This window comes from Solea solea, chromosome 9 (genome assembly GCF_958295425.1).
Source record: "Solea solea chromosome 9, fSolSol10.1, whole genome shotgun sequence".
NCBI lineage: Eukaryota > Metazoa > Chordata > Actinopteri > Pleuronectiformes > Soleidae > Solea > Solea solea.
In genome coordinates, this window is record NC_081142.1 from 24,122,823 (window position 1) to 24,150,738 (window position 27,916).

General features: G+C 42.8%; 1 protein-coding gene across 2 annotated transcripts; it reads right to left on the minus strand.

Moving 5' to 3' along the window:
- Positions 1-943: 943 nt before the first annotated feature.
- LOC131466260 (desmoplakin-A-like) lies at positions 944-27,372 on the minus strand. 2 transcript variants are annotated; one of them, XM_058639466.1, is made up of 24 exons: positions 26,759-27,372; positions 23,914-24,010; positions 23,028-23,149; positions 22,757-22,907; positions 20,593-20,718; positions 19,648-19,707; positions 19,384-19,551; positions 18,599-18,703; positions 18,415-18,510; positions 17,319-17,444; positions 17,050-17,202; positions 16,771-16,925; positions 16,569-16,695; positions 15,808-15,994; positions 15,087-15,481; positions 14,812-14,990; positions 13,914-14,052; positions 13,489-13,682; positions 12,885-13,047; positions 12,716-12,799; positions 11,965-12,072; positions 11,726-11,824; positions 10,530-11,027; positions 944-7,858 (listed from the first exon to the last, which is right to left on the minus strand). In XM_058639466.1, exons 1-24 carry the CDS (start codon positions 27,184-27,186, stop codon positions 1,499-1,501), a joined length of 10,320 nt encoding a protein of 3,439 aa, XP_058495449.1. In that variant the 5' UTR covers positions 27,187-27,372; the 3' UTR covers positions 944-1,498. The 2 variants fall into 2 exon arrangements, with proteins under 2 accessions (XP_058495449.1, XP_058495448.1); XM_058639465.1 differs by having other exon boundaries at positions 9,201-11,027.
- Positions 27,373-27,916: the final 544 nt, after the last annotated feature.

Genomic DNA, 27,916 nt, shown 5'->3' on the forward strand with positions numbered 1-27,916 from the left:
AAATAAAACCCTCCGCTTATCAGTGATGTTTATTAGTATGTGAGCCAATTTCGGCAAATAAACATTATGAGATAAAACGTTCAGAATTCGAGATAAAGAGTTATAGTTATGCGATAAAAAGTTCACTATTGTGATATAAAGTTATATTTAACGGATCGGTATTGAAAAATTATGGGATAAGTCAATACTAGAAGATAAATTAAACAAAATTATGAAATAAAAAGTCATAATTGTGAGACTAAATAGGTTGGATGATTAAAATTTGAATTTTATCAAGGTTCAGTATTGAAAATTCATACTAAACTAATCCTGGTGTGCCACTTTTGTAACAAAGTTGTTACCTTGTGTGTCCATCACCCATGACTGTGATTTTTACATTATTATAAGAATATATTGTTCTTTTTGTTTTGAGCAACTGAAAGTGATTAAACATACTGCATACTGTAAATTGGGGTTGAGATCTTACTATACACTGCATGTTATACATTTGTTGCAGCACACTTTCTTCCCTCACTTGGGATAGAAATGTTAGAAATGTATCATTGTTATTACTATTATTATTTCATTTACTGGTGCCAGGGTCACTCACCCATGACCCAAATTTATTGTGACACTCTGTTACACAAGCACACACTAAACTCAGGATACAATTTCTCGCCATTAACCAGAAGGGGATGATGCTTGAGTGACCATAAATATCAGATTTGGTGTGAGAAAAGGCCCAATTTAAACATCTAATGCAAAGAAGAAAACACCTTTAACTAGTAAGTTGAACATAATAAGTTTTTGTTGAATTATTATCAAGAACTTTGGTCCAATTGAATTCAAAGCCCCCAGTAATTATTCTGTAAAAGACTCTTCAAGCTGTGGGCTCTTACAGCAACTACCTGAACTGAGGAATAATTACATATGTTACTGTGTATGAAGAAGGACAGGACATGAATTGAAACTCAGGGGTTAGTTTTTATTGCGAAATGCGAAATGTTACAAAACTGGAATTACTAAAATGCAAGAAACCAATGATTGACATTCAAAGTAGAGTAAGTTAAGTATAGTAGCTCATATATGCAACCCAACCATGCATTACCCTCACAAAAAACAGGCTTTTTTTTAGCAAATAAATGTAAACATGCCTCCCTAACCGTATGTTACCAATACAAGGCCTTGAAAAAAAAGCAGTTACATTGAATAAAGATTCTAAAAATATATATGAAATATGTGTATGTAAGCATTTGGCCTTTAGTTTAAAGCCCATTTTAATTCAAATAACATACACTCAATTTTCCATTGTCACTAATTTGCAGTAATACTTTGTCCCTTTTCACAAAATACATTGGTAGCATCATTTGAATTAGCACTTTAAAGGCACAGCAATACCAAAACTAAAACCTAAAAATGTAAAATTTGTATTCTTCTTCTTAACACATCACACACTTTTCTTTCATTAACTCAATCATTTTCAAATAAATTGAAATTCATGCATGCATCCTGCAGAACTTTATTTGCTGGTATAGCTGGCGAAGCTAGTATGACTATAGTGAGCAGATAGCGAGGAGGAGGAGCCCAGGTCCATGCTGCTTCTGCGGGAGGTTCGCCTTGAACCGCTTCTCGAGCCTGAGGTGGATCCTGGGGCAGAGGAGACATTGTATGGACTGCTAATCCCTCTTGAAGACACAGACGATGCCTGGAGCATCTTCACCCCGCTGCTTTCCTCCACCATGCAATTATCCAGAGCCTCCTTGTAGGAGATCTTGAGTTTGCTCTTGGGGCAGGTAAGGATCTTTGAGTGGTGTCTGATGTCTTGGAGCTTCTGGAGTGATCTCATATCCAGCCAGCCCATTTTCAAAGCATCTTCAATAGATCTTCTACAGTCAGCTTCTGGGTCATACAGCCCCCCTGTCACAAACTGAAACTCCATGAACCTCTGTCCTGCCTCATATGGCAGCCACATCTCCTTCAAGGCTTCGGCAACAGACATTTTCCTCCTTGTTTTTACATCCTCAAAGCCAAAGTAGGCTTTCTGTGCAGGCTTAAGGTTAGAGGCCATGTCATCACTTATTATGCCAAGACGAGAAGCTTCTTGGATGCCCACCCTTTGACCATTTGAAGGATTGACAATACCTCCAGTGCATGCTTGGGCTTCCAACAGTCTCTGGGCTGTGATTGAATCCACCAGACCACGATTTAGAGCTTCCATGATGGAGATCTTCTCAACATTTTCTGTGTCAAAGATGGCACCCACAGGTTCCTGTTCCCCCACTGCCTCAACAGGAGACGCAAGAGTGAAAGACACACTGGATGTTTGCTTAAGGGAGTCAGGAAAGTCTTGGGTAGCACTGCTGACTGTCGCACTCCGCTCTGTGATAGTGGTGGTTCTTGTTGTGGTCATTTTGGCAAGAGTAGGGGACAAAGGTCGTTGCACAACTGATGATGATGATATTCCTGATGACTGACCTGAGGATTCTGATGTTCTTAAGGTTGATGATGACATCACTGAAGATGGACCTGAGGATTCTGATGTTCTAAAGGGTGATGATGACATCACTGAAGATGGACCTGATGATTCTGATTTTCTTGAAGTTAATGATGACATCACTGAAGATGTAACTGAAGCTGCTGATGCCCTTGATGCTAATGAACAGCCATGTCTGGTTTGGTCAGTGATGATATCTGCTAATTGAGTGAGGGTGATGTTATTGGAGCGGTACTTATCAATATCTGACTTACTAATTACTCCCTTTTCAAGGAGATCATCAATGTCATACTGTATTCCAGCCTTCTTGTCAATGATAAGAAACCGTTTCGAACCATCTGGAGCAGTGATGGTGATCTCCTCCCATTCACACTCCTGCTCGGATAGTTCCAGGAAGGTATCATGGTCAATATACCCCTTGTTATATGCTTCACGTATTGTCATCTCTTTATTTGTTTCTGGGTCCACGATTACCACCCTCCTCTTTCTCCGAGTGTTTTTCTGAGTTGACTCTAACTTTTTCTGGTCTATAATAGGCAAAAGGATCAGGCCAGTGTTCTTATCTGTGATACAGCGTTTCTTCAGCTCCAGATAAGTTAAGTTTTCCTCTGTGTTCGGGTCAAAGAAACCTTTGGAATCATCACTCTCATCTGTAAGGATCTTGTTCATGTTTTCATCAAAGTAACCTCTCTTGTAGGCAACATTCACATCGATACGATGGCTATGTTCAGGGTCAATGATACCGCCACTGGCAATCTGAGCCTCAAGTAAACGGATGCCATGGCCCTTTTCCACTAGACCTCTCTCTATAGCCCCAAACAGGGAGATAATCTTGTCTGTTCCGGGCAGTTTGTAACCAGTCACAGCCCTCTCTGCAGCTAACAAACTAGTTTTAAATTCTGGCCCAACGAGTCTTTTATTATAGGCATCACTAACAGTCAAAAACAGGTTGTTGACAGGATCGACTATAAAGCCAGAGGCAGCTTGGGCCTCAAGCAGTTCTAGAGTGGTCCCAGGTCGCAACAGTTCATCTTTCATGGCTTGATAGATAGGCATCACTTTATCGCTGGCCTCATCATAAACTCCTGCTATGCAGGTAGATCCTCTCAGGTAAGAGCGCAGGCGGTTTTCGATTTCCTGGCTTGTCAATCTGCCCTCACTTAGTTGGTCCATTACAGACACTTCCAGCAGATTTGCATCTACCAGATCTTTGACTGACACCTGGCCTCTGAGCCCCTGTACAGTTAAGGGCTTTTTAGGTTCAGGAAGAAACAAGAGACCTGTAGTTGGATCAACTTTGCATTGTTTCTTCAGAGATACATAGGTAGTTGCTTGTTGGGTGGCTGGGTCCAAATAGCATTTAGGACACTGATTTAAGGCATGGTATAGGGCCTCATCTATGAGACCCTGACCCAAAGCAATGTCTTTGGGTATAAACACACTAAGAGCGGGATCCAAAATCCCCCCTACAGATTCTTGAGCCTGAAGTATACGTAGTGTTGTGTCCTTGTCAATTAATCCAATCCTCAGGGCCTGGCCTGCTGACAAAGCCTTGGATGTATTTGGGCCTCTGTAACCTATTGCTGCAGCTTCAAATGCAAACAACCTAGATTCATCCTCTTTCGCCACAAGTCCCTTGGCACATGCTTCTTTTACTGTTAGTTTCTGATTTGTTTTTGGGTCAATGATGTGGCCAGTAGCTGCCTGGGCATCAAGTAGCATGTCAGCACAATTAGAACTCATGATTTTTTGTTTCTTTGCCTCTGACAAGGACATTTTGTTTGAAGGTCCACTTGCAACACCAGCAATTGACCCAGTCCCCTTCAAAAATAGCTTTTTATCAACAGACACCTCTTGGACAGATTTTTCCCCTTTTATTAGTTGGTGGAATGTTGACTTATCTAAGACCCCACTTTCAAGCAACTGCTCTGCTGTGACTGTCTTACGGACACCATCAAAGACTAACTTGGAGGCGTCCAAATGTTCAGAGATTTGCAGAAATTGTAAGCCAGTGTTAGACTCTTTGAAGCATCTTCCCTTCAAAACTCCATAACTGACATCATGCTCAGGTTCTGGGTCAAGGTAACAAGCAGGGTTCAGTTTTAAAGCATGACAGAGCGTTTCATCTAAAAGATTGCGTTTCATAGCAATTTCTTTTGGAAGGAAGACACTTAGGATGGGATCTAAAATTCCACCCACCGACTCCTGGGCCTGCAGGTAGCGTAGTGCAGTTTTCCTGTCGATTATTCCCTTCTTCATGGCCTCATATACTGAGAGAGGCCTGTCTGAGCTAGGATGATCGTATCCCACAGCTGCAGCCTCTGCTACCAATAACCTCTGTCTGTCTCTGATGTCCACTACTCCCTTAGCACAAGCCTCCTCTACTGTCAGCTTCTGGTTAGTCTTTGGGTCAATGATGTAGCCTGTAGCAGCCTGGGCTTCCAACAACAGATATGCACTATCGTCAGGCATAAGGTTTTGTTTCTTTGCTTCTACCAATGACATTTTACCTTGATTCCCAGCTACCACCCCAGAAATTGCTCCAGTGCCCTTCAAGTAGACCATCTTTTCACGCGAAACCATTTGAACAGTTTTCTCCCCTTTCATTAGCTGGTTAAATGTTGGCTTGTCAAGGACTCCGCAATCGAACAACTGCTTTGCTGAGACTGGCTTTCGGACTCCTTCAAACATTAGTTTAGAGGGGTCCTTCCTCTCTATGATTGGCAGAAGAATCAAGCCTGTGTGTGACTCTGTTTTGGATTTTTTCTTTAACGCCCCATAGCTAACATCACACTCAGTGTCTGGGTCAACATAATACTTAGCACTATGGTCTAGTCCATAACATAGGTCTGTATCCAAAAGTTTGCGCTTTATAGCAGTTTCTCTAGGGAGGAATACACTGAGGTTGGGATCTAGAATGCCCCCTGCAGACTCTTGGGCCTGCAGCAGGCGAAGCCCAGTCTTCTTGTCAATTAATCCCTTCTTGATCGCCTCAGACACAGAAAGAGGCTTACCTGTGGTTGGATCACGGTACCCTACAGCAGCAGCCTCAGCTACCAAGAGTCTATCTCGATCCCTATTGTCGACCACTCCTATGGCACATGCTTCCTCTACTGTCAACTTCTGATTGGTTGTGGTGTCTATTATGTGGCCTGTGGCCGCCTGAGCATCCAGGAGCAAATCTGCACTATCTGTGGGCATGAGCATCTGTTTCTTTGCCTCTGATAACAACATCTTCCCTAGAGGACCAGCTGCCACACCAGCAATCGATCCTGTCCCTTTTAGAAAGATCTTCTTATCCAAAGACACCTCTGGGACTGTTTTCTCACCCTTTATTAGCTGGTTGAATGTTCGTTTGTCCAGGACTCCACAATCAAGCAACTGTTGTGCTGTTACTGACTTGCGTACACCATCAAATATGAGTTGGGAAGGGTCGAGCTTCTCAGTGACTGGCAAAAGTAGTAAACCTGTGTGTGGTTCTGTCTTGCATATTTTTTTCAATGACCCATAGCTGACCTCTTGCTCAGTTTCTGGGTCAAGAAAACAAGTAGAATTCCTGTTTAGCGCATATTGGAGGTTTTCATCTAAAAGGTTGCGCTTAATTGCAGTGTCTTTTGGTAGGAAAACGCTAAGATTGGGATCTAAAATTCCTCCAACTGACTCCTGGGCCTGCAGGTGGCGTAGTCCAGTTTTCTTATCAATTAGCCCCTTCTTAATGGCCTCAAACACAGACAGAGGCTTGGGTTTGGTAGACTCCTTGTATCCTACAGCAGCAGCCTCTGCTGCCAATAATTTGTCTCGATCTCTAATATCAACCACCCCTCTGGTGCATGCCTCATCAACTGTCAGCTTCTGATTGTTTATGGGGTCTATGATGTGGCCTGTGGCAGCCTGTGCTTCTAGAAGCAAATCTGCACAATCAACAGGAAGAAACATTTGTTTCTTAGCTTCTGTTAATGACATTTTGCCGTAACTCCCCACTACAATCCCAGCAATGGGTCCAGTCCCCTTTAGAATGACACTTTTGTCTACTGACACCTCTTCTACAGCTTTCTTGCCATTTTGGAGATCTTTAAATGTTGGCTTGTCCAAGACACCACAATCATGCAGCTGTTTGGCTGTGACGGTTTTTCGGACACCATCAAAGACAAGTTTGGAGGGGTCTGTTGCGGCAGAAACGGGAAGAAGCAGAAGACCTGTGTTTAGCTCTACCTTACATTTCCTCTTCATTGACATATAAGTTACACCCTCCTCACTCTCTGGGTCCAGGTAGAGCTTAGGTTTTTTATTCAAAGCACGATCTATGTCATCATCAAATAGATCACGCTCCATGGCCATGTCTTTTGGAAGGAACACACTGACTATGGGATCTAGAATGCCTCCCACAGACTCCTGGGCTTGTAGCAAACGCAATGTTGTGTTCTTGTCAATCAGTCCTTTCTTCATGGCCTGAAATACTGAGAGGGGTTTGCCTGTGCCAGGACCTCTATACCCTACAGCTGCAGCTTCTGCTGCTGACAACCTCTCCCTGTCCTCTTCATCAACTACACCCTGATTACACGCCTCTTCAACAGTCAACTTTTGATTAGACCTCGGATCAATGATGTGGCCGGTAGCAGCCTGAGCATCCAGGAGCAGGCCAACACTGTCTGGCGGCAGGAGATTTTGTGCCTTCGCTTCAGTGAAAGTCATTTTGAAGCACGGTCCACTAATGGAACCTGGACCTTTTGGACCTTCAACGACCACACCAGCAATTGGGCCTGTCCCTTTAAGACTGACTTTTTTGTCCTCAGACACCTCAGGGACAGTCTTATGCCCTTTCACAAGCTGGTTAAATATTGGTTTGTCTAATACACCACAGTCAAGCAGCTGCTTTGCTGTGACTGGTTTGCGGACTCCATCAAAAGTCACAGTCGATGCATCCAAAGTTGGTGGCTCTCTAACACTTTTAAGCTCATTCTCCATGGTTTTTCTGACAGTGGTCACTTCTTGCAGTTCTTTCTGAATGGCTGCCACCCTGCTTTTATTGGTCTCCTCAAGTTCCCTGAGTTCCCTCATCAGCCTGTCAATTTCATTTTTTAAAGAGTAATTTTCTCTCTCCATACGCTCCTTGTCTGTGTCGTGTTGTCTCATCAGGCTCTGTTTGCTTTCATACTGGTCCTTCCAGTAACTTAAATCTCTCTTCACCTTTTCGTTCTCCTCCTGTAGATGTTGTTTATTGCGGATCTCAGAATCTAGGGACAGTTTAATACGAGTGAGTTCCTCCTCCAGCATTTGGGAGCTATCTTTGTCCTTTTCAGAATACTGAAATTTCAGCAACAGAGCATCCCTCTCCTTAACAATCTCACTGTACTGTGACTGAGTGGACTGCACCATGGCTGTCATCTGAAATGAAAACAGAGAAGCAGAGAAAAGTCAACAAAATGACAAAATGTTAGTCAACACAGGTTACATTGTTTCAACTGTAATTTTTGCATTGTACATAAAGGAATCAGTGATTCTGCAGGTAAATCATTTATTTAATTTGCACACACACCAATTAGTGAAATTGAATTTGACTGATTTAACCCATCCTTTTTACACACCAGTAGTGAACACACACAATGGGGAGCGACCCTCCGGTTACAAGTCCAATTCTCTTCCACTGGCCATACGACTGCCCTGGACCCTCAAATAATAAACTTATCATAATCAGAATGCTATATATATATATATATATATATAGATATATATATATTCTGGTTCTTCATTGTCGATAATACATTAAACATTTTTTTCATTATCTTGATATAATATATTCCATTGTATATTCATAGATGTTAAAATGCATTTTCTTTATTTTATTTTATTTTCCATTTGTGTAATCTAACTCCCCATTGTGGGACAAAAGTTACATCGCAAGCTTTTGCTGTAACTCTTTTTTACTTACAGTACAATGTGGTTCACAAAAAATGTAAAACTAATTTATGATCAAATGTAAATGGTGTGTGTGCATTTTTATGAAGATTTGTGCAAACTGGTAATAACCCCACCCCAAAAAACACATGAAAACAAGACAACAGCTTACAAGACTGGAAAGTAAAAGTATATAGTTAATGTTTTCTTCCCAATCCTGTAGAGTAACAAAGGACTTTGATCACAGCAACTACAAAGTAAACATATATATTTAAATGCATTGGGGTAGGGAGGAAATTAGATACAGTAAAATATAGATAGATAGATAGATAGATAGATAGATAGATAGATAGATAGATAGATAGATAGATAGATAGATAGATAGATAGATAGATAGATAGATAGATAGATAGATAGATAGATAGATAGATAGAAAGATAGATAGATAAATAGATAGATGGATAGACAGACAGACAGACAGACAGATAGTAAGTTAATCATTATACTGGGCACAAAAAAACAAAGCACATCCCTACACACTGTGGGTATGGAGGAGGACAGAGGGTTGCGGAGCTCAGTAGGCCCCAAGGTCAGAAGGTCAGAAGGTCAGTAGGCAGGGTGGCACTGATGATGTTTGCATGCAACTGATTGACATGCAAAGCACATACATATACATGTATGTGTGTAAATCAGGCATCAACACATCTACAGCATCTATCTAGCATGCAAGCACAAATTTGGCTACAGTGATTACAAGTTGATTGTTCCAAAACAGCGCTTGAGTTTGGAAAGACGGGAACACTCCAGGACTAAGCACTAAACGTCTATGTACCTCAGTGGCCTGCTTTTGAAACCTCTCTGTCTCCAGCTTGAGTTTCTCCCTCTCCGAGGAGAGCTCGGAGATCAAGTTACGGTACTCTTTGTTGCTGCGCTCACTGGCCTGAAGCTGCAGGTCCAAGGCAGTGATCTGGGAGGACAGCTCGTCATCACTTCCCTGTTTAGATCTCATGAGTTTCTCATGTTCATGTCGTGCTGTCCTGAGCTCCTCCTCCAGCCTCAGCCTATGTTTGGTCTGTATTTCTGTCTCCTCCTTAAGCCTTCGAAACTCAGCAGAGTTCACATTCAGGGCTTCAATCTTCTCTTCAATAGTTTTGTAAAGTCCTTCATTCCTGAGGTTTGCCTCTGTGACTCTGGTCTGCTCCTGCAGTAGTTGTTGCTGCAGAGCCTTCAGCTCAGCACTCAGCTGTGTCGCGTGCTCTGCGTAGGTATTGCTTTGCTTCAGGCTTCTCTCCAGCTCCTCCTGCAACATGCGTCGCTCTTCTTCACCTCTCTTTCCTGACGTGCTGGCCTGCTCTTGACTCTGGCGGAGTGCACAGATAGTGCTTGTGTACTCTGTCATTGTCATGGTCGTTTTTTCCAGCTCTGCTTCTGCGTGACTTCTTCTAGCCACTTCCTCCTGGATGGTCATCCTCAGATTCTCCACCTGGCTCTCCAGCTCATCTCTCACGGTCTGAAGGTCCTTGATACGTCCCTGTAACCTGCTCACGTTTTGTTCTACTCTGCTTCTCTCCTTCCGTTCCCTCTCCAGCTCTAAACGTGTCGTCTCAAGCTCCACCTCAAACTCCTTCACCTGCGTTGCAGTTATTGATGAATTCGTTAACTTGACCTGTAACTGAGTCAGACTCTGTTCAAGTACAACTTGCCCTTCCTCTATGGTTTTTCTCCTGCGCGTCTCCTCCTCTAGACTATGTGTGACATAGGCCAGCTGCTCGCTCTTCTCCTGCAGGGCGTTCATGACCTCAGCCAGCTCTTCTTTGTACTGGTTGCTGTCCTGGTCACTCTGCCTCATCAGCTCCTCCACCTGACTTTCCAGCTCTCTCCTCCTACGCCCTTCCTCCGTGATGACAATACGCTGACTGTGAGTTTCCTCCTCTGCCCTAAGTTTCTGCTCCTCAGCTTGGCTGAGAGACATCCTGAGCCTCCTGAGCTCCTCCTCCAAATCCCTCCTCTCGGCCTCCACCCTTTCACACTGCAGCTGGAGCTCAGCTGTATCCTCCTCCCTCTGAGTTGCAAGTTTCTGAACGTCTGTGCGACTCACATGGATCTGGGATTCGTAGCTCAGCTTTAGGTTACTGATCTCATTGCTGCATTGGCTCCTTACCTTTGACATCTCTCTCTGCAGCTCCTTATTTCTCGCTGCTTCGTCGGCCAGCTGCCGCCGCAACTGCTCAATCTCGTTATCCTTACCGACCACACTCTTCTCCATCTCCACCTTGGACCAGCTGACTGTTTCTAACTCCTTCTGCCTCTTCCTCAGCACTGATTCAAACTCCTCCTTCTGCTGGGAGTAGCGCTCCTCTGCCAGCCTCCTCTTCATCTTTTCCTCCTCAAGCAGGTAGTTGAGTCGTGCCACCTGATCGTTGAGGTCTGCCAGCTGGTTGTGAGTGGAATCAAGGCTTTCCTTGGTGGCGCTGGTCTGCAGAGCCGTGTGCCGTTTCACCTCCTCCATGGACAGCAGCTGGTTCTGGGACTGGGACAGCTCCAGCTGGTACCGGGCAACGGCATCTTCCAGTGATTTGTTCTTGCTATTGCGGTCTTGGATGTCTTCCCTCAGAAGACGAAGCTCCTCCTCCAACAAGTCAATCCTGGTGTTACGCATCTGGAAGTAAGACAAATGCAAAAGGTGACTTTAAGAAATGTACTCAGGGATATTTGAACAAACTTATGCAATTAAAACACAATACTTAAGCCATGCAAATAGATTTGAACCATTTTAACTTGTTTTCTTCATCTCTGACAACATTATAGTATTTTTTATGTCAACATACGATACATTTCTTACATACATCTCCTTTAAATAACTGATTAAAATGGAATCAACTTCATGGAATCAACCAACATCTAAAGAGTATCTTTATAGTACACTTTCTTTATTTTTAGCCACTTGGGTCAACAAACACAACACTGACTCATTATCACCTCATCAACAAACATCTGGTAACATCTACTAGATCTACTAGATCTACTTTAATTCAGGCTACTTTTATCTGTTAACTTCTGAGGAAAAACATCTGGCGACACAAAGCAGGAAAGATCCTGGTCTTAAACTCAAACACAAATATGTGAGAAGAGTTAAAATGTGATTGAGAACCGATGGAAATCGTGGCTTTGTCCCCACAAGCAATTAAAAGTCCTTTTTCATTTGCAATGCTGTTTAAAAATGGTCATTAGTTCACAAATAAAAAACAAATTTATGAGTTCATGAGTTTGAGACCTCTGCCCTGGACAGATTGCTGTTCAAATTTAAAAAGAAACCAATAAGAAGCAAATATTTGAAAGCACAACTGTCCACTGCACCTTTAGCTCCTCCATGTTTTTGAGCAAATCTCCCAGGAAGCGATAATAGTCACCGGACTGGGTCAGCAGCTCCATGTAGCGGGTCTGGAGTTGTGTCGCCTGGAAGACAAGCAGTGCAAAACTCAAAGATTCATAATTCATAAATAATCTGCATTGACTCCACCCCCTTTTAATCTCCTCTTTTAACCCCACAAGACTAAAGCAGAAACCAGTATTTCTTTTCTTTTATTCATTTTTACCTCCTGACTGAGATCCATTGTTGGGGATCTCAACATCGTCCTCTTGATGGGGATGTTGAGCAAAGTCTCTAAACCAGATGTGTAAGAGGCCAGGTACATTTCATAATCCTTAAAAAAACAAACGAACAAGAATTACCTCCAACCAGTTATACTGCAGTTTTAATCCATGTCTGTCCAGATTTATCATTTATTCCTTAATTCCTTTTAAAACACTTCTAGAACTTCCACCAACGGAAGGAATAAAACACAGATCTTAGAAATGGGACAAGATTCTGATTAATCTACACACTTTAACATAGACCTATAAGAGGAGCTATGAGACAGTAGTTTTTTATATAATCTAGAGCCAGATTTGTATGACCATGAACATATAATAAGTTCTTCCTTGGGCCATAACCTACAGTATGTCTGCAGAAAATGTAATTTTTGATTCTCACACAGACAAGCACCAGCAAAATCACAAACTCCTTGGTGGAGATGTTAAATTAAATCAAAACATTTATAAATAGTGCATGAATTCTCTAAATTATGGTTAAAATGGATCACTGTGAGGTCACTAGAGGTTGACTGATTCAAAAACATCCCAAAATCGATAGCTGGTTACATTTCCAGAGACCTGCCCCTTCACAGCGTACGATTACGAGTGAGCCACAGTCTTTGACGAGCAAAATCTGTACCAAACGAAAGCCGACGGACGTTCAGATGAACAAAACTGTCCATGAAACAACAAATCAAATCAAAGCATCCTCACCTTGACGGAGTTCACACAGGCCTCGTTGTCCTTCAGCACGCTCTCCAACACCTCCCTCCTCGCTTTAATTTCTGAGTTCAGTTCCTTCAAAAAGAAAGCAACGACACATAAAAGATGTCAGGTGATTTTTAACAGACGTGGATACAGAGCAGCAGGAAAACAAGCCAACCTTCTGGTTGGTGATGTGCTGTTTCAGTGTGTGGACGCTGTCTATCTTAGTGGACTGCAGGACGTCCTGCTTTTTGCGCGTGGCATCGATCCATTCACTGAGGGACGAGCTGCTCTTTTTGTAATGTTGAAGCTGAGGCAGATACAGCTGCAGATCCTGGAGTCTGATGAAATTCACAAGAGAACAACAACGCTTTAGTAGAGACAGAGAGGCTGTTTCATTTAAGTCCGTCTCACACTGCAGGATAATTGGCCAGATTTCGGTCCCGATCTGACCCTGACTTACTTACTTACTTACTTACTTACTGATCCACTACTCAAAGAATATCTAAACTATGAGTCACTTTATCATGACAAGATTAGTTTTGTCATGATAAAATAAATAACCACGTCTTTCCCATTCATGTGTATGTGGAAATTATTCACAGTTTTTTGCGATTGTTGTCGCCATGGTTCCTCGAAACGCTTATAAAAATCATAGCACACCATTCCTGATCAAATTGCACGTTTTGATACAGGAAGCGTGGAAGCCGATACAATTCAAATAGATGCTCTAATGAAGCCACAGGAAGTACTTAACTGTGCGACCACAATGAGGGACGTACCTGGTGTCCATCTGTCCCTGGATCCGTCTCCAGCGATCTGAGAGCAGTCCCACCTGGTCTCTGTACTTTGACATCACCATGTCACACCTGTTGAAGGCTCCGCCCACCTGGCCATTCCAGTGGCTGACGTTGGAAAGCTCCGCCTCCATGGAGGCCAGAAGATCCTTCTTCTGATCCAACTCTGCTTTAACGTTCTGTATTCATTAAAGCACACACACACACACACAAAGACATGAGTCAACAGACGCCACAGCGGTGGAATAAAGAGCAAATATCAACAGTGGGTTAAAAAAGAACAATCTATTTTCTGATTCAGATCAATTTTTATTGGGAAAATTTGATGTTGAATGAAGCGGAATTGGCCACCAGAGGGCAGTTTTCACATGTGATTTGTGTTTGTGTTGTTTAAAAATGTCACACAATACCTTCAGGGCCAGAATATAATCCTCCACCTCTCTCGGGGACAGAGACGCGGTCTCTTTCTCCGTCAGTCTCGCTTCGTGGACTTTCACGATGTCCTCGGCTCGTGCCACGCTCTCCAGCATGTCCCTGAGGGCCCGCAGCCTGAAAACGCCAGGAGATAAATGAGGAAGAGGAAAGTTATATTAGATGATCTGGTGATTCCTTCACGTTAATTTGTGGGGACGAAACTGTGTGAAAATACTTTAGCAGCAATGACAACATTTATGTTCACTGACGTTTTCTGAGTGAACACAGAGCATTTAGGCGGCGTTTTCCCATTATTATGTTATAATAATGTGTCTTATAGCCTTTTTTCCAGCACAACCTATAGGCAATTTCACCAACTAGATAAACACACCTGAGCAAAAACTGTCTGAAATATGTCACAATTCAAAGTTAGCTTGGCTCGTTTTTATTCACAAAAAGTCTATTTTGTGACGTCTGCTCAATTATTGCTACTCCCGATATAAAGTTAATCATAACTTTGACTCAACAACACACAAAAACACGTAAAAACCACATTTTGTAAAGCCTGAAGCTGCGACCTATAAACACCCCATAACTATAAACACCCCCCCCCCCCCCCAGGATGTCCATATAAGGAGTTGTGTATTATTCCCAGGGCAATATACCAAGGGTGCGCCGGCGGCACAGATCTGTACCGCATGATCACTAAGGGTTAATTTAAAGCTAGAATAGACAAATGAATGAGATTAGCATCTTCTAAAAGGCAACATTGTTTCTTTTTTTATTTAGAAAAAAAACACATTCAAATATCAAGTGATCAAAGAACTGTATTATGTGTGTGATGTGTGGTCACAGTGAGGAGATCACAATGTGAGGTTGTCTGCTTGTTGTTACCTCTGCAGGTAAGCAGAAGAGCTGCCCTCCAGGCCGCCCAGTCTTTGGTCGATGATGCTGAGCTCGCTGCGGAGGAACTGGGCTTTATCTGGATCACTCATGCCCTCCAGTTCCCTCAGGATTTGCTCCCTCAGATGTAGGAACTCCTGGCGAATTGCGTCAATGTCGCTCTGCGTCATCTAAAAAAAACCCCAAAAAAACCACATAAATAAACATGCAGAGTAATATAAGGGAATGTTTGGTGTGTTTAAATGTGACATTACGGCTATTTCTACCTCTAACTGTGTGATTCTGAGGCCGCAGTCGTGCATGCCTTCCTCTCCCAGACAGATGTGGACATGCTGACTCAGCGAACCCTCGGCGTCCTCCAGCCTCAGTCTCAGGGTGTGCAGCTCTGATAAGCTGCGGCTCGATGAGGGACTTGGCGACAGCACTTTCCTCTTCGCCGGCTCCGTCTTGTTCACGTTCGCCACCTCCTTCTTGATCACGTGCTCTTTCTTTGTGGTCACTTTCTTCTCCGCCAACCTCTTCCGCTCCGACCTGTATCTTTCTTCCTCCAGCCTCCTGGCCTCCGCGTCGGCGGCATCTTGCTGCTGCTGCTGCTGTATTATGATCAGCTGATTTTGCTGGTCGGCCGCTTGTCTTGCTTCTTCTTGCTGATATTGTACGACTGAGTGGAGACACAAGATCTGTTTTTAGGGTTATTATTACAGGGGGAAACATGAATGACCGAAACAAACTCCAAACCCCTGCTCTTCTCAGAGAGGAACAACCATTCACTCTCACATTCACCATCACATCCGGCTAACCGGAGAACCGAGAGAAAACCCACACACACACGGAGAGAACAACTCCACACAGAAAGGCCCTTGGTCAGACCGGGTCGCAAACTGGTCCCGGTCTAGAAATGAAAATGAGGCCTTTTGTCTTGACACAACACTATTACACTGAAGTTATAAGCTGCTGGAGCCTCCTCCTGTTGTCTGTGATACTCACTGTACGTCGGCAGCTGCACCACCAGCTGGTTGTAGTGGGTCTGAGCCTCAGAGAACTGGTTCTCGATGCCCCTCTTGTCGTCGTCGGCAAACATCTGCGAGCCGTGGGACGTCCGTTTGAACTCCTCGTAGTGAGACTCCAGGCTCTTGATAATTTGGTGATACTCTTCAGGACGCATCTTGATCAGCTGAACACATACACACACATCATGTTTAACAACTAACAGCCTTGTTTCACCATCAGATGTTGAGGTTTATTGATGGTGCACTGACAACAACATCACAAATATTATATTGGACTGTATGTTTTTCTTTATTCCGATGTCTAATCCAGTGATTTTTGAACAGCGTCAGACTGTTACTGATACAGAAAAGTACACTTCAGTTGTCTTGTATTTGTGTTGAATGTTGCACTGTAGATCAGTGGTTCCCAAAGACTGGGTCAGGACTCACAAATGGGTCGTGGGAGATATGTTTTTGGGTCCCCAAACACGGAGGTTAAATTATACAGGGAAGATCAAGAACCTGCACGTTTGGATACAACTGTTTGATTGTGCTTGATTCTAAACTCTCAACTATTATATTATATATAATAAATAAAATCTAATCTATATAATAAACTGTATTATTCAGTGCGGAGATAAACTAAGCCACATATTTGCTCTTGTCATGATTTATATTGTGATTTGGATGGTCATAGTTTGCCGTCTTTAAACATGTAGAAAGTTTGTAAGACGTGACACCTGATAACATCACACTGACCATGGACATGGTGAGGGACTTGATGCGACTGATATCCATGAGACAGAACTGCCAGGCGATGAGACTCTTGACGTTGATGTACAGCTGATTCCAGATGGACAGGATGGCCTCGTAGTACTGATCGTTCCTTTGGACGACACAGAGATCAAGTTTAAACCTTTACTCGTGACCAAAAATCGCTTCTCTAAAGCAGACGACATACTTGTTAGCCAGGCTGACACAGAGAGGATTGGGTGGAGGTATGATCAGACACACGGACGGCACCAACATGTCCAGTCCTCCGGGGCCAGTCACGTGCCACTTGCTGCGCTGACTGTTGTCCTTCAGAATGGCCTCGTCGCCCTTATGGATCAATTTCTGTCGAGCAAAAAAAAACACAAATATCTGCATCCGGCTCTACATGACACATCTTCATCTTCATTTCCCTGGTTTCTGTTGGAGGATGTGACACCACCATCATCACCATGATCAGGAAACTGACCTGGTCTTGTTTGAAGTCACACAGAGCCTTGACGATGAGGTGGCTGCTGCTCTTCTCCTCAGGGTTCCTGGGTTTCAGTCTCACGATGCTCTTTGACTTGTTGACCACGTGTTGAACCTGTCTCTTGTTGTCCATGATCCTCTCCCTCTCCCTCTGGTGATGGACACATGGAAATTAAATAAAGAAACGTTAAGGAAAAGCAAATACACATGGAAGACTGGAACTGACACTGATATCCCTATGACAAGTATCTACTATACATCATGTACCTCCAGTTCCTTGAGGAGGTCCAGGAGGTTCTCCAGAGACGTGTTCTTATCACAAGTGAACTTCTTACGAACATTCTCGTGCTCCTTCTGCAGAGAGCTGTACGTCTCGTTGGCCTCTCTGAAGAACTGTCAAAAAACATGTGATGTTTCCATTTAAACCTCAAAAAACACAAAACAGTTGACTATTGATCATCGATTACTGGGTTTCTATACCAGAGACAGACACTTTACCGAGAATTAACACTGATTCTGCTGAAATCAGATTTACAGGCTACTGTTAGTTGTTCAATCATCAGCTGTTATTGTCAGTATGAGTTTATTTAAGCAATTTTTATTTTCTCTATTTTCAAAGCGGTGGACCTGCTGTTGGGATTAAGTTATAAATCCACAAGAATTCCTTTTTGTAAACTTCTGTCTGTCAAAAAACTATTTGCTGCTGTCTTGACATGTCAAGAGGGGGGCGCTACAGAGTCATTGTGCCACATCAACACTGTGTGTGACTCAGTACTTTTGTTCCATGAGAATAACTTGTTCTTACTTACTGCAGAGACACACACGCTTTTCTTTATTCTTTTCTTTTTTAATGTTATTATTCTGCCTCTTTTTGGTCTTCTGTGAACAGAAATTATGAAAATGATTTGTCCTTCATCTGAGCTCTGTCAGGCAAAACTATCAGACCTGACTGAGGGAGTGTTTGTGTGTATACAGCAGCAGAGCAGCGGCTCGTTTATCCTGTCAAACTGCTGATGACCAGGGTTTTCTGAGCTTTTTGTGGGCATTTCTTTGCATTTTAAGTCAACCTGTTTGCAACCGCCTCGCTTTACTAGCACAACGTTGCTGTTGCCTCCTTCTGTCTTGATTCCTGTGTGCAGTGTGTAGAACGTAGCACAGGATCTAAACACTGCTAATCTGAGAAACACAGAGAGCGTCGTCTGAAGCTGTAAATGTACGGCGTGAAGTCATTTGACGGTGGTTTAATGTGTGTCAGAGACATTTGTTTATATTTGAACTTTATTTAAAGGTGCAAAAACGGACCTCATGAAACCCTTATATTACTGATTGAAGCAGCTTTGCAGATTGCGTTTGAACGTGTTACCTGGCTGTAAGCTGCATTCTCCTTCAGATGAGTGTCGATACATTTGGTGATCTGAAGAAGCCAACTCCACTGAGTCTGTAAGGTGTCTTGGTAAGCCTGGAAAACACAGGAAGCTTTCACATACAAGACCTCTGCAAGAACTGCATGCACATAAACAAGACACGTCATTGTGATCGGTCCACACCTCGATCTTCTCTGAGGCGGGGTGATTGTTCTTCAGGAGCGTGTCCACTCTGGATTTCAGTTTGTTCAGGTCCTTCTCTTTGGCTTCCAGGGAGCTCATCAGTTTCTGTTGAATAATAATAATAAAAAGATGTTTTCAAATCACCGGGGACACTGAGAGGGGGAAACACACACAGGAATGCAGACGATTTACTGCAGCTGTCAAAATCTAATCTGCCACCAAAAATGACTGCTCCCCTTTGAGATTAGTTTAATGTCATCAATAAAAGCCTTTTAATATTCTCACAGGATTTCACTGAGAAACTGAGACTGAAATATGGATTTCTGTGGCGTCGTTTGAACCTGGCACCATAAACAGAAGCTTTGCATCCATTTGAAAAGTCAAGTATGAATGTGTTTATACCTAAGGTGACTTCCATGATCTACAACATGGTGTAAAACTCCTGCCCTCTGTTATTTTTCAGTGGATTTTTCATAGAGATTGTGTGAAATAATTAAAACAAATACTAAACAGTGTTATTTTACAGTCAAATATAAACATGTCCAGCCATTTCAACACGGTGTGACTTTCAGTAATCTTTCCAGTCAGTAAATATGGTTTTTATTTCATTCATTTACCCTTTATTTCACATTTTCTTCTGTTTAAGTGTCATTTTTGTGGACCAGAACATACATTTTCTACTAAACCAGATCACAAAATCAAAAACTTGAGGGACAAATTGCTTCTGTGGCTTCAAAACTGATTCCTCACACTGAACACTAGGGGGCAGATGTGTTGTGACTCACCGAGTAGCTCTCCTGCTTCCTGGGGATGTACTGCTCGATGTTCTTGTCTCCCCAGTCGAACACCAGCTCCTCCTCCTCCCTGTCGTTCACCCACATGATCTCTTTGGAGATGTCCTGCAGGACCTGCAGCAGCTCCTGCAGCTGCTCCGTCCGACCGAACGACATTTGCTGGGGAAGAGATTTTTGATTGAGTTTGATTGAATACAAGAATGAAGCTGAAAATGTAATCTGCAGATACAGAAGTGAGTGTTTGCCTGCGTTCACCTGGAGACTGTCCCACTCCTGCTCCAGAGCGTGAAGGTTTCCTTTGTCTCCTTTCTTCACCTACACATCGTACACATTAGATTATAAGTAAGGAAGGAAGTAAGGAAGGAAGGTAGGTAGGCGTTAGATGAATATTAACACACAGGTGGTGTTGCTTTCACAGTAAATATGCTTCATGCAGTCACAGCAATAAACTCTGTCACGGAGGCGATGTATTTCTCAGCTTCTTAACTTGTAACAGATTCACACTGACAGTTGTGTTCGGTACCAACAGAGCCAAATAACTTCCAGATGATTTCATACCACTGCAAAACACGCGCGGTTACCTCAAAACCTCCCGCAACTGCTGACACGTGTGTCTCACGACTCTGTGTCTGCGAGCAACGTTTTTTGTTGAGGCTAAAACAAGAACAGTGTATGTACAGTCTGTGTTAAACAGATCTATATTCTGACAGCTATCACTGATCCGGAGTGTTTGAGACAGGACGGTTCTCTCTGCTCGTGAGTGTAGGATGTTTGTCTGTAAATAAATGTGTTCATGAGGTTTCGCCAAAACATGGGGGAAAAAAAGACTGCATAAGTCGTCATTTACGTTTTACCGGCCACCTGGTGGCGCCGTGTCTCTCTATAAGGTAGTGTGTGTGGAATCAGTTTCCTGTTGACCTTTACGTCACAGAGAAACAAAGAGTCTCCTTCTACTTCCGGGTCAAAGGCTGGGGAGGACAAGTCAGACTAATCGTATACATGCAGGTGTAATCAGACTATGAATCACATTGTCCAGGTATGTTAGTCCGACTAAGACTAGCTCGATTTTAGTCGGAGTTTAAGAAAAACTGGATTATCGTCTTAGTCCGACTAAAATCAGACTTGTTTTCCTAAACGTTCTGTTCTACATTGTAAGGGTTGTTTGGACTTCAGATCCACTTTGAGCCGAGCGAAACCCACCAGGTCGTCCCTGGCTCGGTCCACCTCCGTGCTCCTCTGGATGGAACTGTGGAAGTTCTGGTGGCTGTTGAGCTGCTGCTGGATGGCGGCGGGGTCGTCTCCCCACAAAGCCGTCTCGATCAGACGCTGAAACGCCAAAACTCGGCAGTGAATACAGCAGGAACATGATAACATGAAAAACCACACATTCATACCAGAGTGTAAACATTTAGCTGAAATTATTTCCTTTTGACAGAAATAGGAGTTTTTGGGAGGGGATGATGAGCTCTCAGAAGTCCCTTACATAGGATTTCAAGGACACCTTGGAGGTGAGATCACGATATAAATGAAACGTACCACAGCAGACCTCCCTATGGACTCTACACTGGGTTTCCCAAACCACCGGCTTACTGTGGATCAGGGTCATGTATTGTGTGTTTTGTGTGTTTTGTTGATGACAGCAAGAAAAATGACGACTATTAACTGGATGAAACCTAATCCTCTATAATGGAATACCTGACTGCTACAGTTGCAGCTAAATTTGCCAATTTTTTTGAGACGATGGTCTCCGGTAATTCAATATCTTCATTTAAGAATTGCATGAATGGTGATGTTGTTTATTGATTTTTGGGAGATGTGTGTGTGCTCAGACCACTGTGGCCCCCTCTCAAGAGTGTTCCTTTTTGTTGTAAGAGGTTCATTGTCTGGTATTTTGCAAATAAAACCATTAAGTTCAAGTCATGATGACGTTTCTTTTAGTCTGTCAGAGGGTTTTACGGCAGGTCTATCAAGTTCACTTGTTTTCTTTCAAACTTTAAAACCACTGGAACAAAACAAGAGCTTCTCAGAGAAGTTTCCACAGTTGCCGCCTGAGAAGACTAAAGTATGTCTGACTGTGTCCTTTCTGGGATTTTGTAACAAACACTGTTAATGTCAGAGTTTCCCCTTTTGAACTTGATGCCTGTAAAAACACATAAGAAGGGGCCTGTTTAAACTTGAAAAGAGGCTGTTTGGAATTCACCGAGCTCCCACGTTAATGTTTTCACTTTCTGTCTCTCAGCAGCAGTTTACAGTTCAAGTCGAAATAAAAGGCAATCAGTTTAAAGATTTTCATTCAAACCCAAAATGTGTCCAAGATTGAGCTTCAGTCACTCAGTGTCCTCAACTTCATATTTGTAGAGGTTTATCTTACTCTGTTTGTATATTATTCATGTTACATGACTTTACTCATTGTATTTTCATGCTGCGTCGACACCAGGTACAAAAAATCTCATTACTGGTAATAAATGCTGCATTTTTACTTTGTGCGTGACAATAAAGAACCTTTGATTATTATGGTAAAGAGAGAAATGCAGAAATACAAATGTGTGTGTTTGAAAATGGGAGGATTATCCGTGATCATATTATTGAATTCATTATAAAAAATAAAAATATATAAATTATTTTTTAAATTCTCAGATAAAATCAGTATTTGAAAGCTTATAGATACAGAGAAAAACTAACGTTACAATAATCACTGCTTACGTTACCAAAATCCGACAAAAACACCGTGATTAATCCATACTTAATCGATTACTAAATGAAACTACTATGATCATCAATGCTTTAATTAAAGTGGAGGTTTTTTTAATAATTAAAACAAACTAATTTGCTCATTTGTGGTTTGTGGACATTTGAAAGGTTTTGGAGACGCATTTGTCAACATTTTCTGACATTTTTGGACCAAACGACGAAAATAATCCAAAATTTAATGGATTATGAAAATGGAAAAAGCAGCTCTGGTGAAAAACAAGATCTTAAATTAGATCGCACTCCATTATTACTCTTGGGCTTTTGATAACGTTGGTTTTATCTTTTTTATTGTTTTATTGTGTGTTCTTAGGTCTATTAGCTCTTATGTTTTTCTACTTTATTTGGTTTATTGATCTCTGATGAAATCATGAGGTCTTGTGGCACCAATTATTGCGAGTTCTTTTACCTCGACGTGCACTCAGGCCGTGTTTTCTTTGGCCAAACATCTTCAAATAAATCAAATAAATCCCTTCTTCCCTGTTCTCCAAACCCTTCGTGGCAAAAATTAGCCCAAAATTAAGTTTAGGGCTAAGATTTTAACTGTGGTTAGGTTAAGATTATGGTTAGTCATTAACTGGTTATGGTTACTGTGAGGGATAACACTTGCACACACCTTTTGCTGCGCAATCCAGCCCAGAGCATCATGGAAGCTCCTTCCAGGCTCCTCCCAGCCGCCGCCGGAGCTTCCTCTGGTGCTCCTCCTCCTCATGGAGCCTGTGATTGCCATGTGGACGCCCTTTAGCTGGTCTTTACACAGCTCCACACTACACATTGGGAGGGAGGGAGGGAGGGAAGAAGACGACATTTAAGAAAAACTGGGAGATCAGAAAAAGAAGAGGAGGAGGAGGAAGAGGAGAGGGAGGGACTGGGGGAGTCGCCCTTACGTCCTGACCACTTTGTCGTTGGGCTGTCCCATATGTCTCAGGTCGAGTGCGCAGCTCTTCAGCTGCTCGATGGTTTCTTTGGCCATGACCATGTAGCGCTCTGCCTCACCTGAGGCGCCGCCCTGCACGACATGAACACAGAATCAGCTGAGGAAACATCTGGTTCCCAGTGGAAATGACATCTGTCTTTAAAAAAGTCAGCACTAAAAACTTAAATATACTAATTTCACAATCGTAATTTCACGTTAACAGATGTGTGGAGAGGAGGAGGAAACACTTTCTAACATGCAAGGGTAAATGAGTTGGTGCCAGACCTTCATCAGGCATGCAATACACGGCAAATAATATATATGAACCTTAAAGTAATCATCATAAAAATGATGATGTGCACAGGTTTGGTCGACATTTTCGCAGATTTTTTAAGACTTTGGAGAGAATTTCACACATTTCCCTCGACCAGAATCCCACAGTTATGAGGAAGAGTCAAAGCCAACGGGGCAAATAAATCACACGCCCACATGTTTCAGAAATATGAAGGTTTGTAAAAAAAAAAAAAACTTAATTGAGGGATAGTTGCTCAACGTGCATCTGAGGAGGCTGGTGTTGCAATGTGTGCAACGTCAGCATAAATCACTGAGTGACATGAAAACAGCTCTTGAGGTGGTTTTGGTTCCAAAAATGGATCCAGCAGAGAAACTAAACTAAACTTTTTCTTTCGCAGCCTGGTTTCTGTTACAAGTCTCACTGATCCAGCGACTCCGTTTACAACCCAGTAACATTTATGTCATTCTTTCTGCGTCTTTTTTGTTCACAGCAGAGAGGCTGCAACACAATCCTTTCTTTCTTCCTTGTGAAACAAAAAAAAAACAGATAAATCCAGACTCACAGACTGAAGGGCGTATTCAGCTTTTTTCAGGTACTCCTGGCACTGGGCCTGCAGGTTCATGGCCCTCTGGTGGATGATGCTGAGGTTGGAGCCACCACTGCAGGGGGCAGCAGAGGAAAGTCATTATCTTTATTTTAAATGATACAGAACATAAAGAGCAAGGGTCATACAACAAACCCTCATCTAGTCAATTTTACCAAGATAGCAATGGAGAAAAGGTGATGTTTAAACATATCTCTCTTCCTCTGTTATCCCTTTCATATGTTGAAATAAAACATACAAAGAATATATAGACAAGAAACCCGTATTAGCCTGCAACAATTACTAAATTAATCGTCAACCATTAACAATAACAGACTGAGAGTGTTTTCTCAAACCTATCAATTAAAACAAGCAAAAAACAAACTTTCTTAAATGTAAGTATTTTCTGCTCCATTTAACAAAGATATCATTAACCTTCAAGGAGCTCATCATTTCAATGTTTGGAGACATTTTATGCGAGAAAATAACTGAAAGATGAATCAATTATGAAAAGAATCCATCGTTGGAGCCCTAAACCCAAATAACCAAAGTGATTCCCAACACGTGGACATGTGCCCCCTCATGGGCCATCCTGGTACTGCAGGTAAGCCCTCAAAGATCTAATGTCTAACGCTCTAGACGCACGTGTACTCAATCTCACATTTCATTCCAGTCACGCCAATTTTGCCGCATTTCCATCACGATAAGATTCTGTTTGGTCCAGCGCGTTAAAGCTCAGACTCAGGCTCACGTTTCAACAAAGAAACAAGTACCTTTACTTTGGGGGCGGGGCAATGTGGGCTGTGCCCTGATGGCTACGATGTTGTACCAGCGCGACAACAACGAACATGACACAAGAGACAACAGGAGGACATCCAGCAGCTTTTGTTTGTCTTAGGAAGACGTCAAACTTTGTATAAGAAACCCTGACTCCGCTGCCTTTCAGCTGTGAGCTGCTCGAACCAGACGTGTCTGAAGGAGCTTTAACGTAGTTCTCTTCTTCTTTGGTAAGAATGGGTCCTACTCCCTGAGTCCAGACTTGTACTGCCACCTGATGGTGAAGTGGGATACTACAGGACCCTGACGCATTAGTATACCAGAGTCCGTGGCATGTGTGCAGAAGTTTACCACGGACTTTAGTCCTTACTAAAAAAAGTCATGAGTGACTTTCTCACTCGTCTTTACTCTCATCATTATATGATTTTATAATTTCATAATGATGATATGATTTATAAACAAAACTGTAGTGCGCTACTTTTGAATTTAAACAGAGTTTCTCAGTTCCATCACCACGGCTGCACACAGGGAGCGACTTGTTTCATGTCGAGGTTAGACGGACGGAGGCATCAGAAACGCTAACAGACTGTAGTTTGAGTGAAAACACAAAGACGCGTCCACGAAAAGCCTCAGGAGTGCAAAAATCTAATTTATTTTCAGTTTTTTTTGACGGGATAAAAGCTTCCTAACCCCACCCGCCCCTGTGCTGCAAGTGTATACACACAAACAGAGGCAGAATAAATAACATCAACAACAACGACAACAGAAGTTACACACTGCAGCTTTAAGGCTCTTCCTGCACAGTGACATTTTCACTCTGTGAGAGCAAAGTTCTCTGGAACAAAGAGAGAGTGTTAAACAGCACAGAGGGAACTTAGCACTTCATTGTGAGACATAAATCAAAGTGAGGGTTTCTCTCCTGGGAGGGAAGCTGAAAAAAGAAAAAGGCTTACTTACGAAGTTAATAACCAGTTTAGAGTAATCATTTACACATTAATTACACTGCAGCTTCTTCTCCATCTCTGTGTATAATCACTTGTGCAATGTAAGGTTTAGGTAAAGTGGGAACACCTTCAACAAACAAATTACAAATGCACACTGGAGCAGAGCTCTGTCAACTCTGTCACTGTAGTTTTCCTGCAAATTACACTTAAAGTTCTGTAAATCCTTGTTTGGCAAAGTGTCAGCTGCAGGGACAGTGTGGACAATTTAGTTCTCAGAAAGTGGATAAATGCTTTGGTAGGTGCAGTAAAATGTAGTTGTAGTGAGTTAATGCATTATTTTAGAACATGCAGACGGACTGCAGTCAGTGCACACAATAATTCTACAACCATACAACAAAGAAAAATCAATAGTATGTTGCATAAGGGCGGGGTGAAATATCGCGATATTTTGCGTGGCGATATATCGCTTATCGGACACCAGGTGTTAACGTACAAGCAAAACTGATCTTACAAATTAACATTCAACCTTTTTCGGATTAGCATAAAAATCAAATCAATTGACGTTTCCATCCACTAGATGGTGCCGTGCTCACTCTCACTGGAGCTGTTGTGTGAGTATATCGCAATATTGTGATAATATCGTATCGTGACTTAAATATTGTGATAATATCGCATCGTGACTTAAATATCGTGATAATATCATACCATGGTATCTCTGGTGATTCCCACCCCAGCAGCACACGATTGTTATTAAATGTTTTGTGTCAGATTTCTTTGAAACGCGTCTGTTTTTAACGTTAAGTTTTTGTTGTTTTTTCTCCATCAAAAAAGATGAAAACCAAAGTTTAAATTGTTTGTTTATTAATAATATTTTGGGTCTAATCGTGCAGAAAAATAGCCAAACATATCGACTGGGGGGGTCGATATTTGCATTGGCCTGATAGCTGCATGTCAGCATCGGCCTGAGGAAAACCTGAAATGTATGGGTCGACCTCTCGGCTTTGGTGATGAATATTTAATGTCAAGCAGCTGCTTAGAGACAACAGGCAACAGGCGGCAGCGAAGAAAACACAAGGAAAGTAACCAAAAACATGGATTCATACCTCATTCCACCTGACATCCCGCTGACCATTCCACCTGACATCCCGCTGACCATTCCGCCTGACATCCCGCTGACCATTCCACCTGACATTCCGGAGACCATTCCACCTGACATTCCGGAGACCATTCCGCCTGACATTCCGCCTGGCATGGTGCTGACCATCCCACCTGGCATCCCGACCATTCCCCCCGACATTCCGGTGACCATTCCGCCCGACATCCCGCCTGGCATGGTGCTGACCATTCCTCCTTTACTTGACCTTGAATAGGAGACGGACTTGAATCCGTCCATGTACTGGTCGTATCCATTACCGCCTCCTTGCAGGATCTCGCTCCGGGAGTAAGGGTAGGTCCCCCCGGTGGTCAAGTCGCTTTTAGAGCCGGCCCTGCGGCTCACGTTCAGCCCCTGCTGTGACCCGTAATAACTCATGGTGACTGGAAAAGGCAGCAGCAGGAGCAGCAGGAGCAGCAGGAGCAGTAGCCGGGTTCTGCAGAGAGTAGAGGAGCTGCCTCTCTCCCCTCTTCTCTCCCTCTTTCTGTCTGTCTTCCTTTCTCTCCACCTGTTGTTCCCTGGTCCTGGGCCCCCGGCCTCTCTGGTGCAGACTGCAACAAAGTGCAAGGGTGGTTCCTTTTTGGAGGCTGGAGGTGGAGGAAGCCACACCCCTCTGTCTCTCCCTACTCTACTGAGCCAAAAAGAAAAGAAAAAAAGGAGGAAACACTCCCCATGTTTTCATTCAAAGTCTGTGTGTGGGTTTTGTTTTGTTTTAACTTTGTGAACAGACTTTCAGATGAGTCCTGAAGTGTGTAATTCCACAAAAAGTATTGTTGTTTTGCCATTTCTAACTGAGACACACACACACACACACACACACACGTGACCAAGGAACCTTTGTTTTCAGTTCTTGGTTCCCCGTTGTCTGTTTCTCATGGGTGCACCTGTGCTGTGTTTACATCTGAAGTCTGAAATGTGATGCTCCGGTTGCGGGGTGAGAAAAAACCTGGACGAAAACGTATCGCGGAATAGCAAATGTTAGCAATACCAGCCGATAACAGCACTCAACGCGGGATTTTATTCGCAAAAACTGCGAATATACGCATCAACGGATAAAAATTTAACATTTACTGTGTGAACGACTGAGCTACAGTGAAACAAACATGAC

Coding starts and splice junctions, on each gene's coding strand:
- LOC131466260 (XM_058639465.1), bottom strand. CDS start 27,186: ATGAGTTATTACGGGTCACAGCAGGGGCTGAACGTGAGCCGCAGGGCC. Junction 17,445..18,414: donor AGAATGCAGCTTACAGCCAG/GTAACACGTTCA, acceptor GTTTTTTGACAG/TTCTTCAGAGAGGCCAACGA. Junction 11,028..11,725: donor AAAACATGGAGGAGCTAAAG/GTGCAGTGGACA, acceptor TCTTACTTCCAG/ATGCGTAACACCAGGATTGA.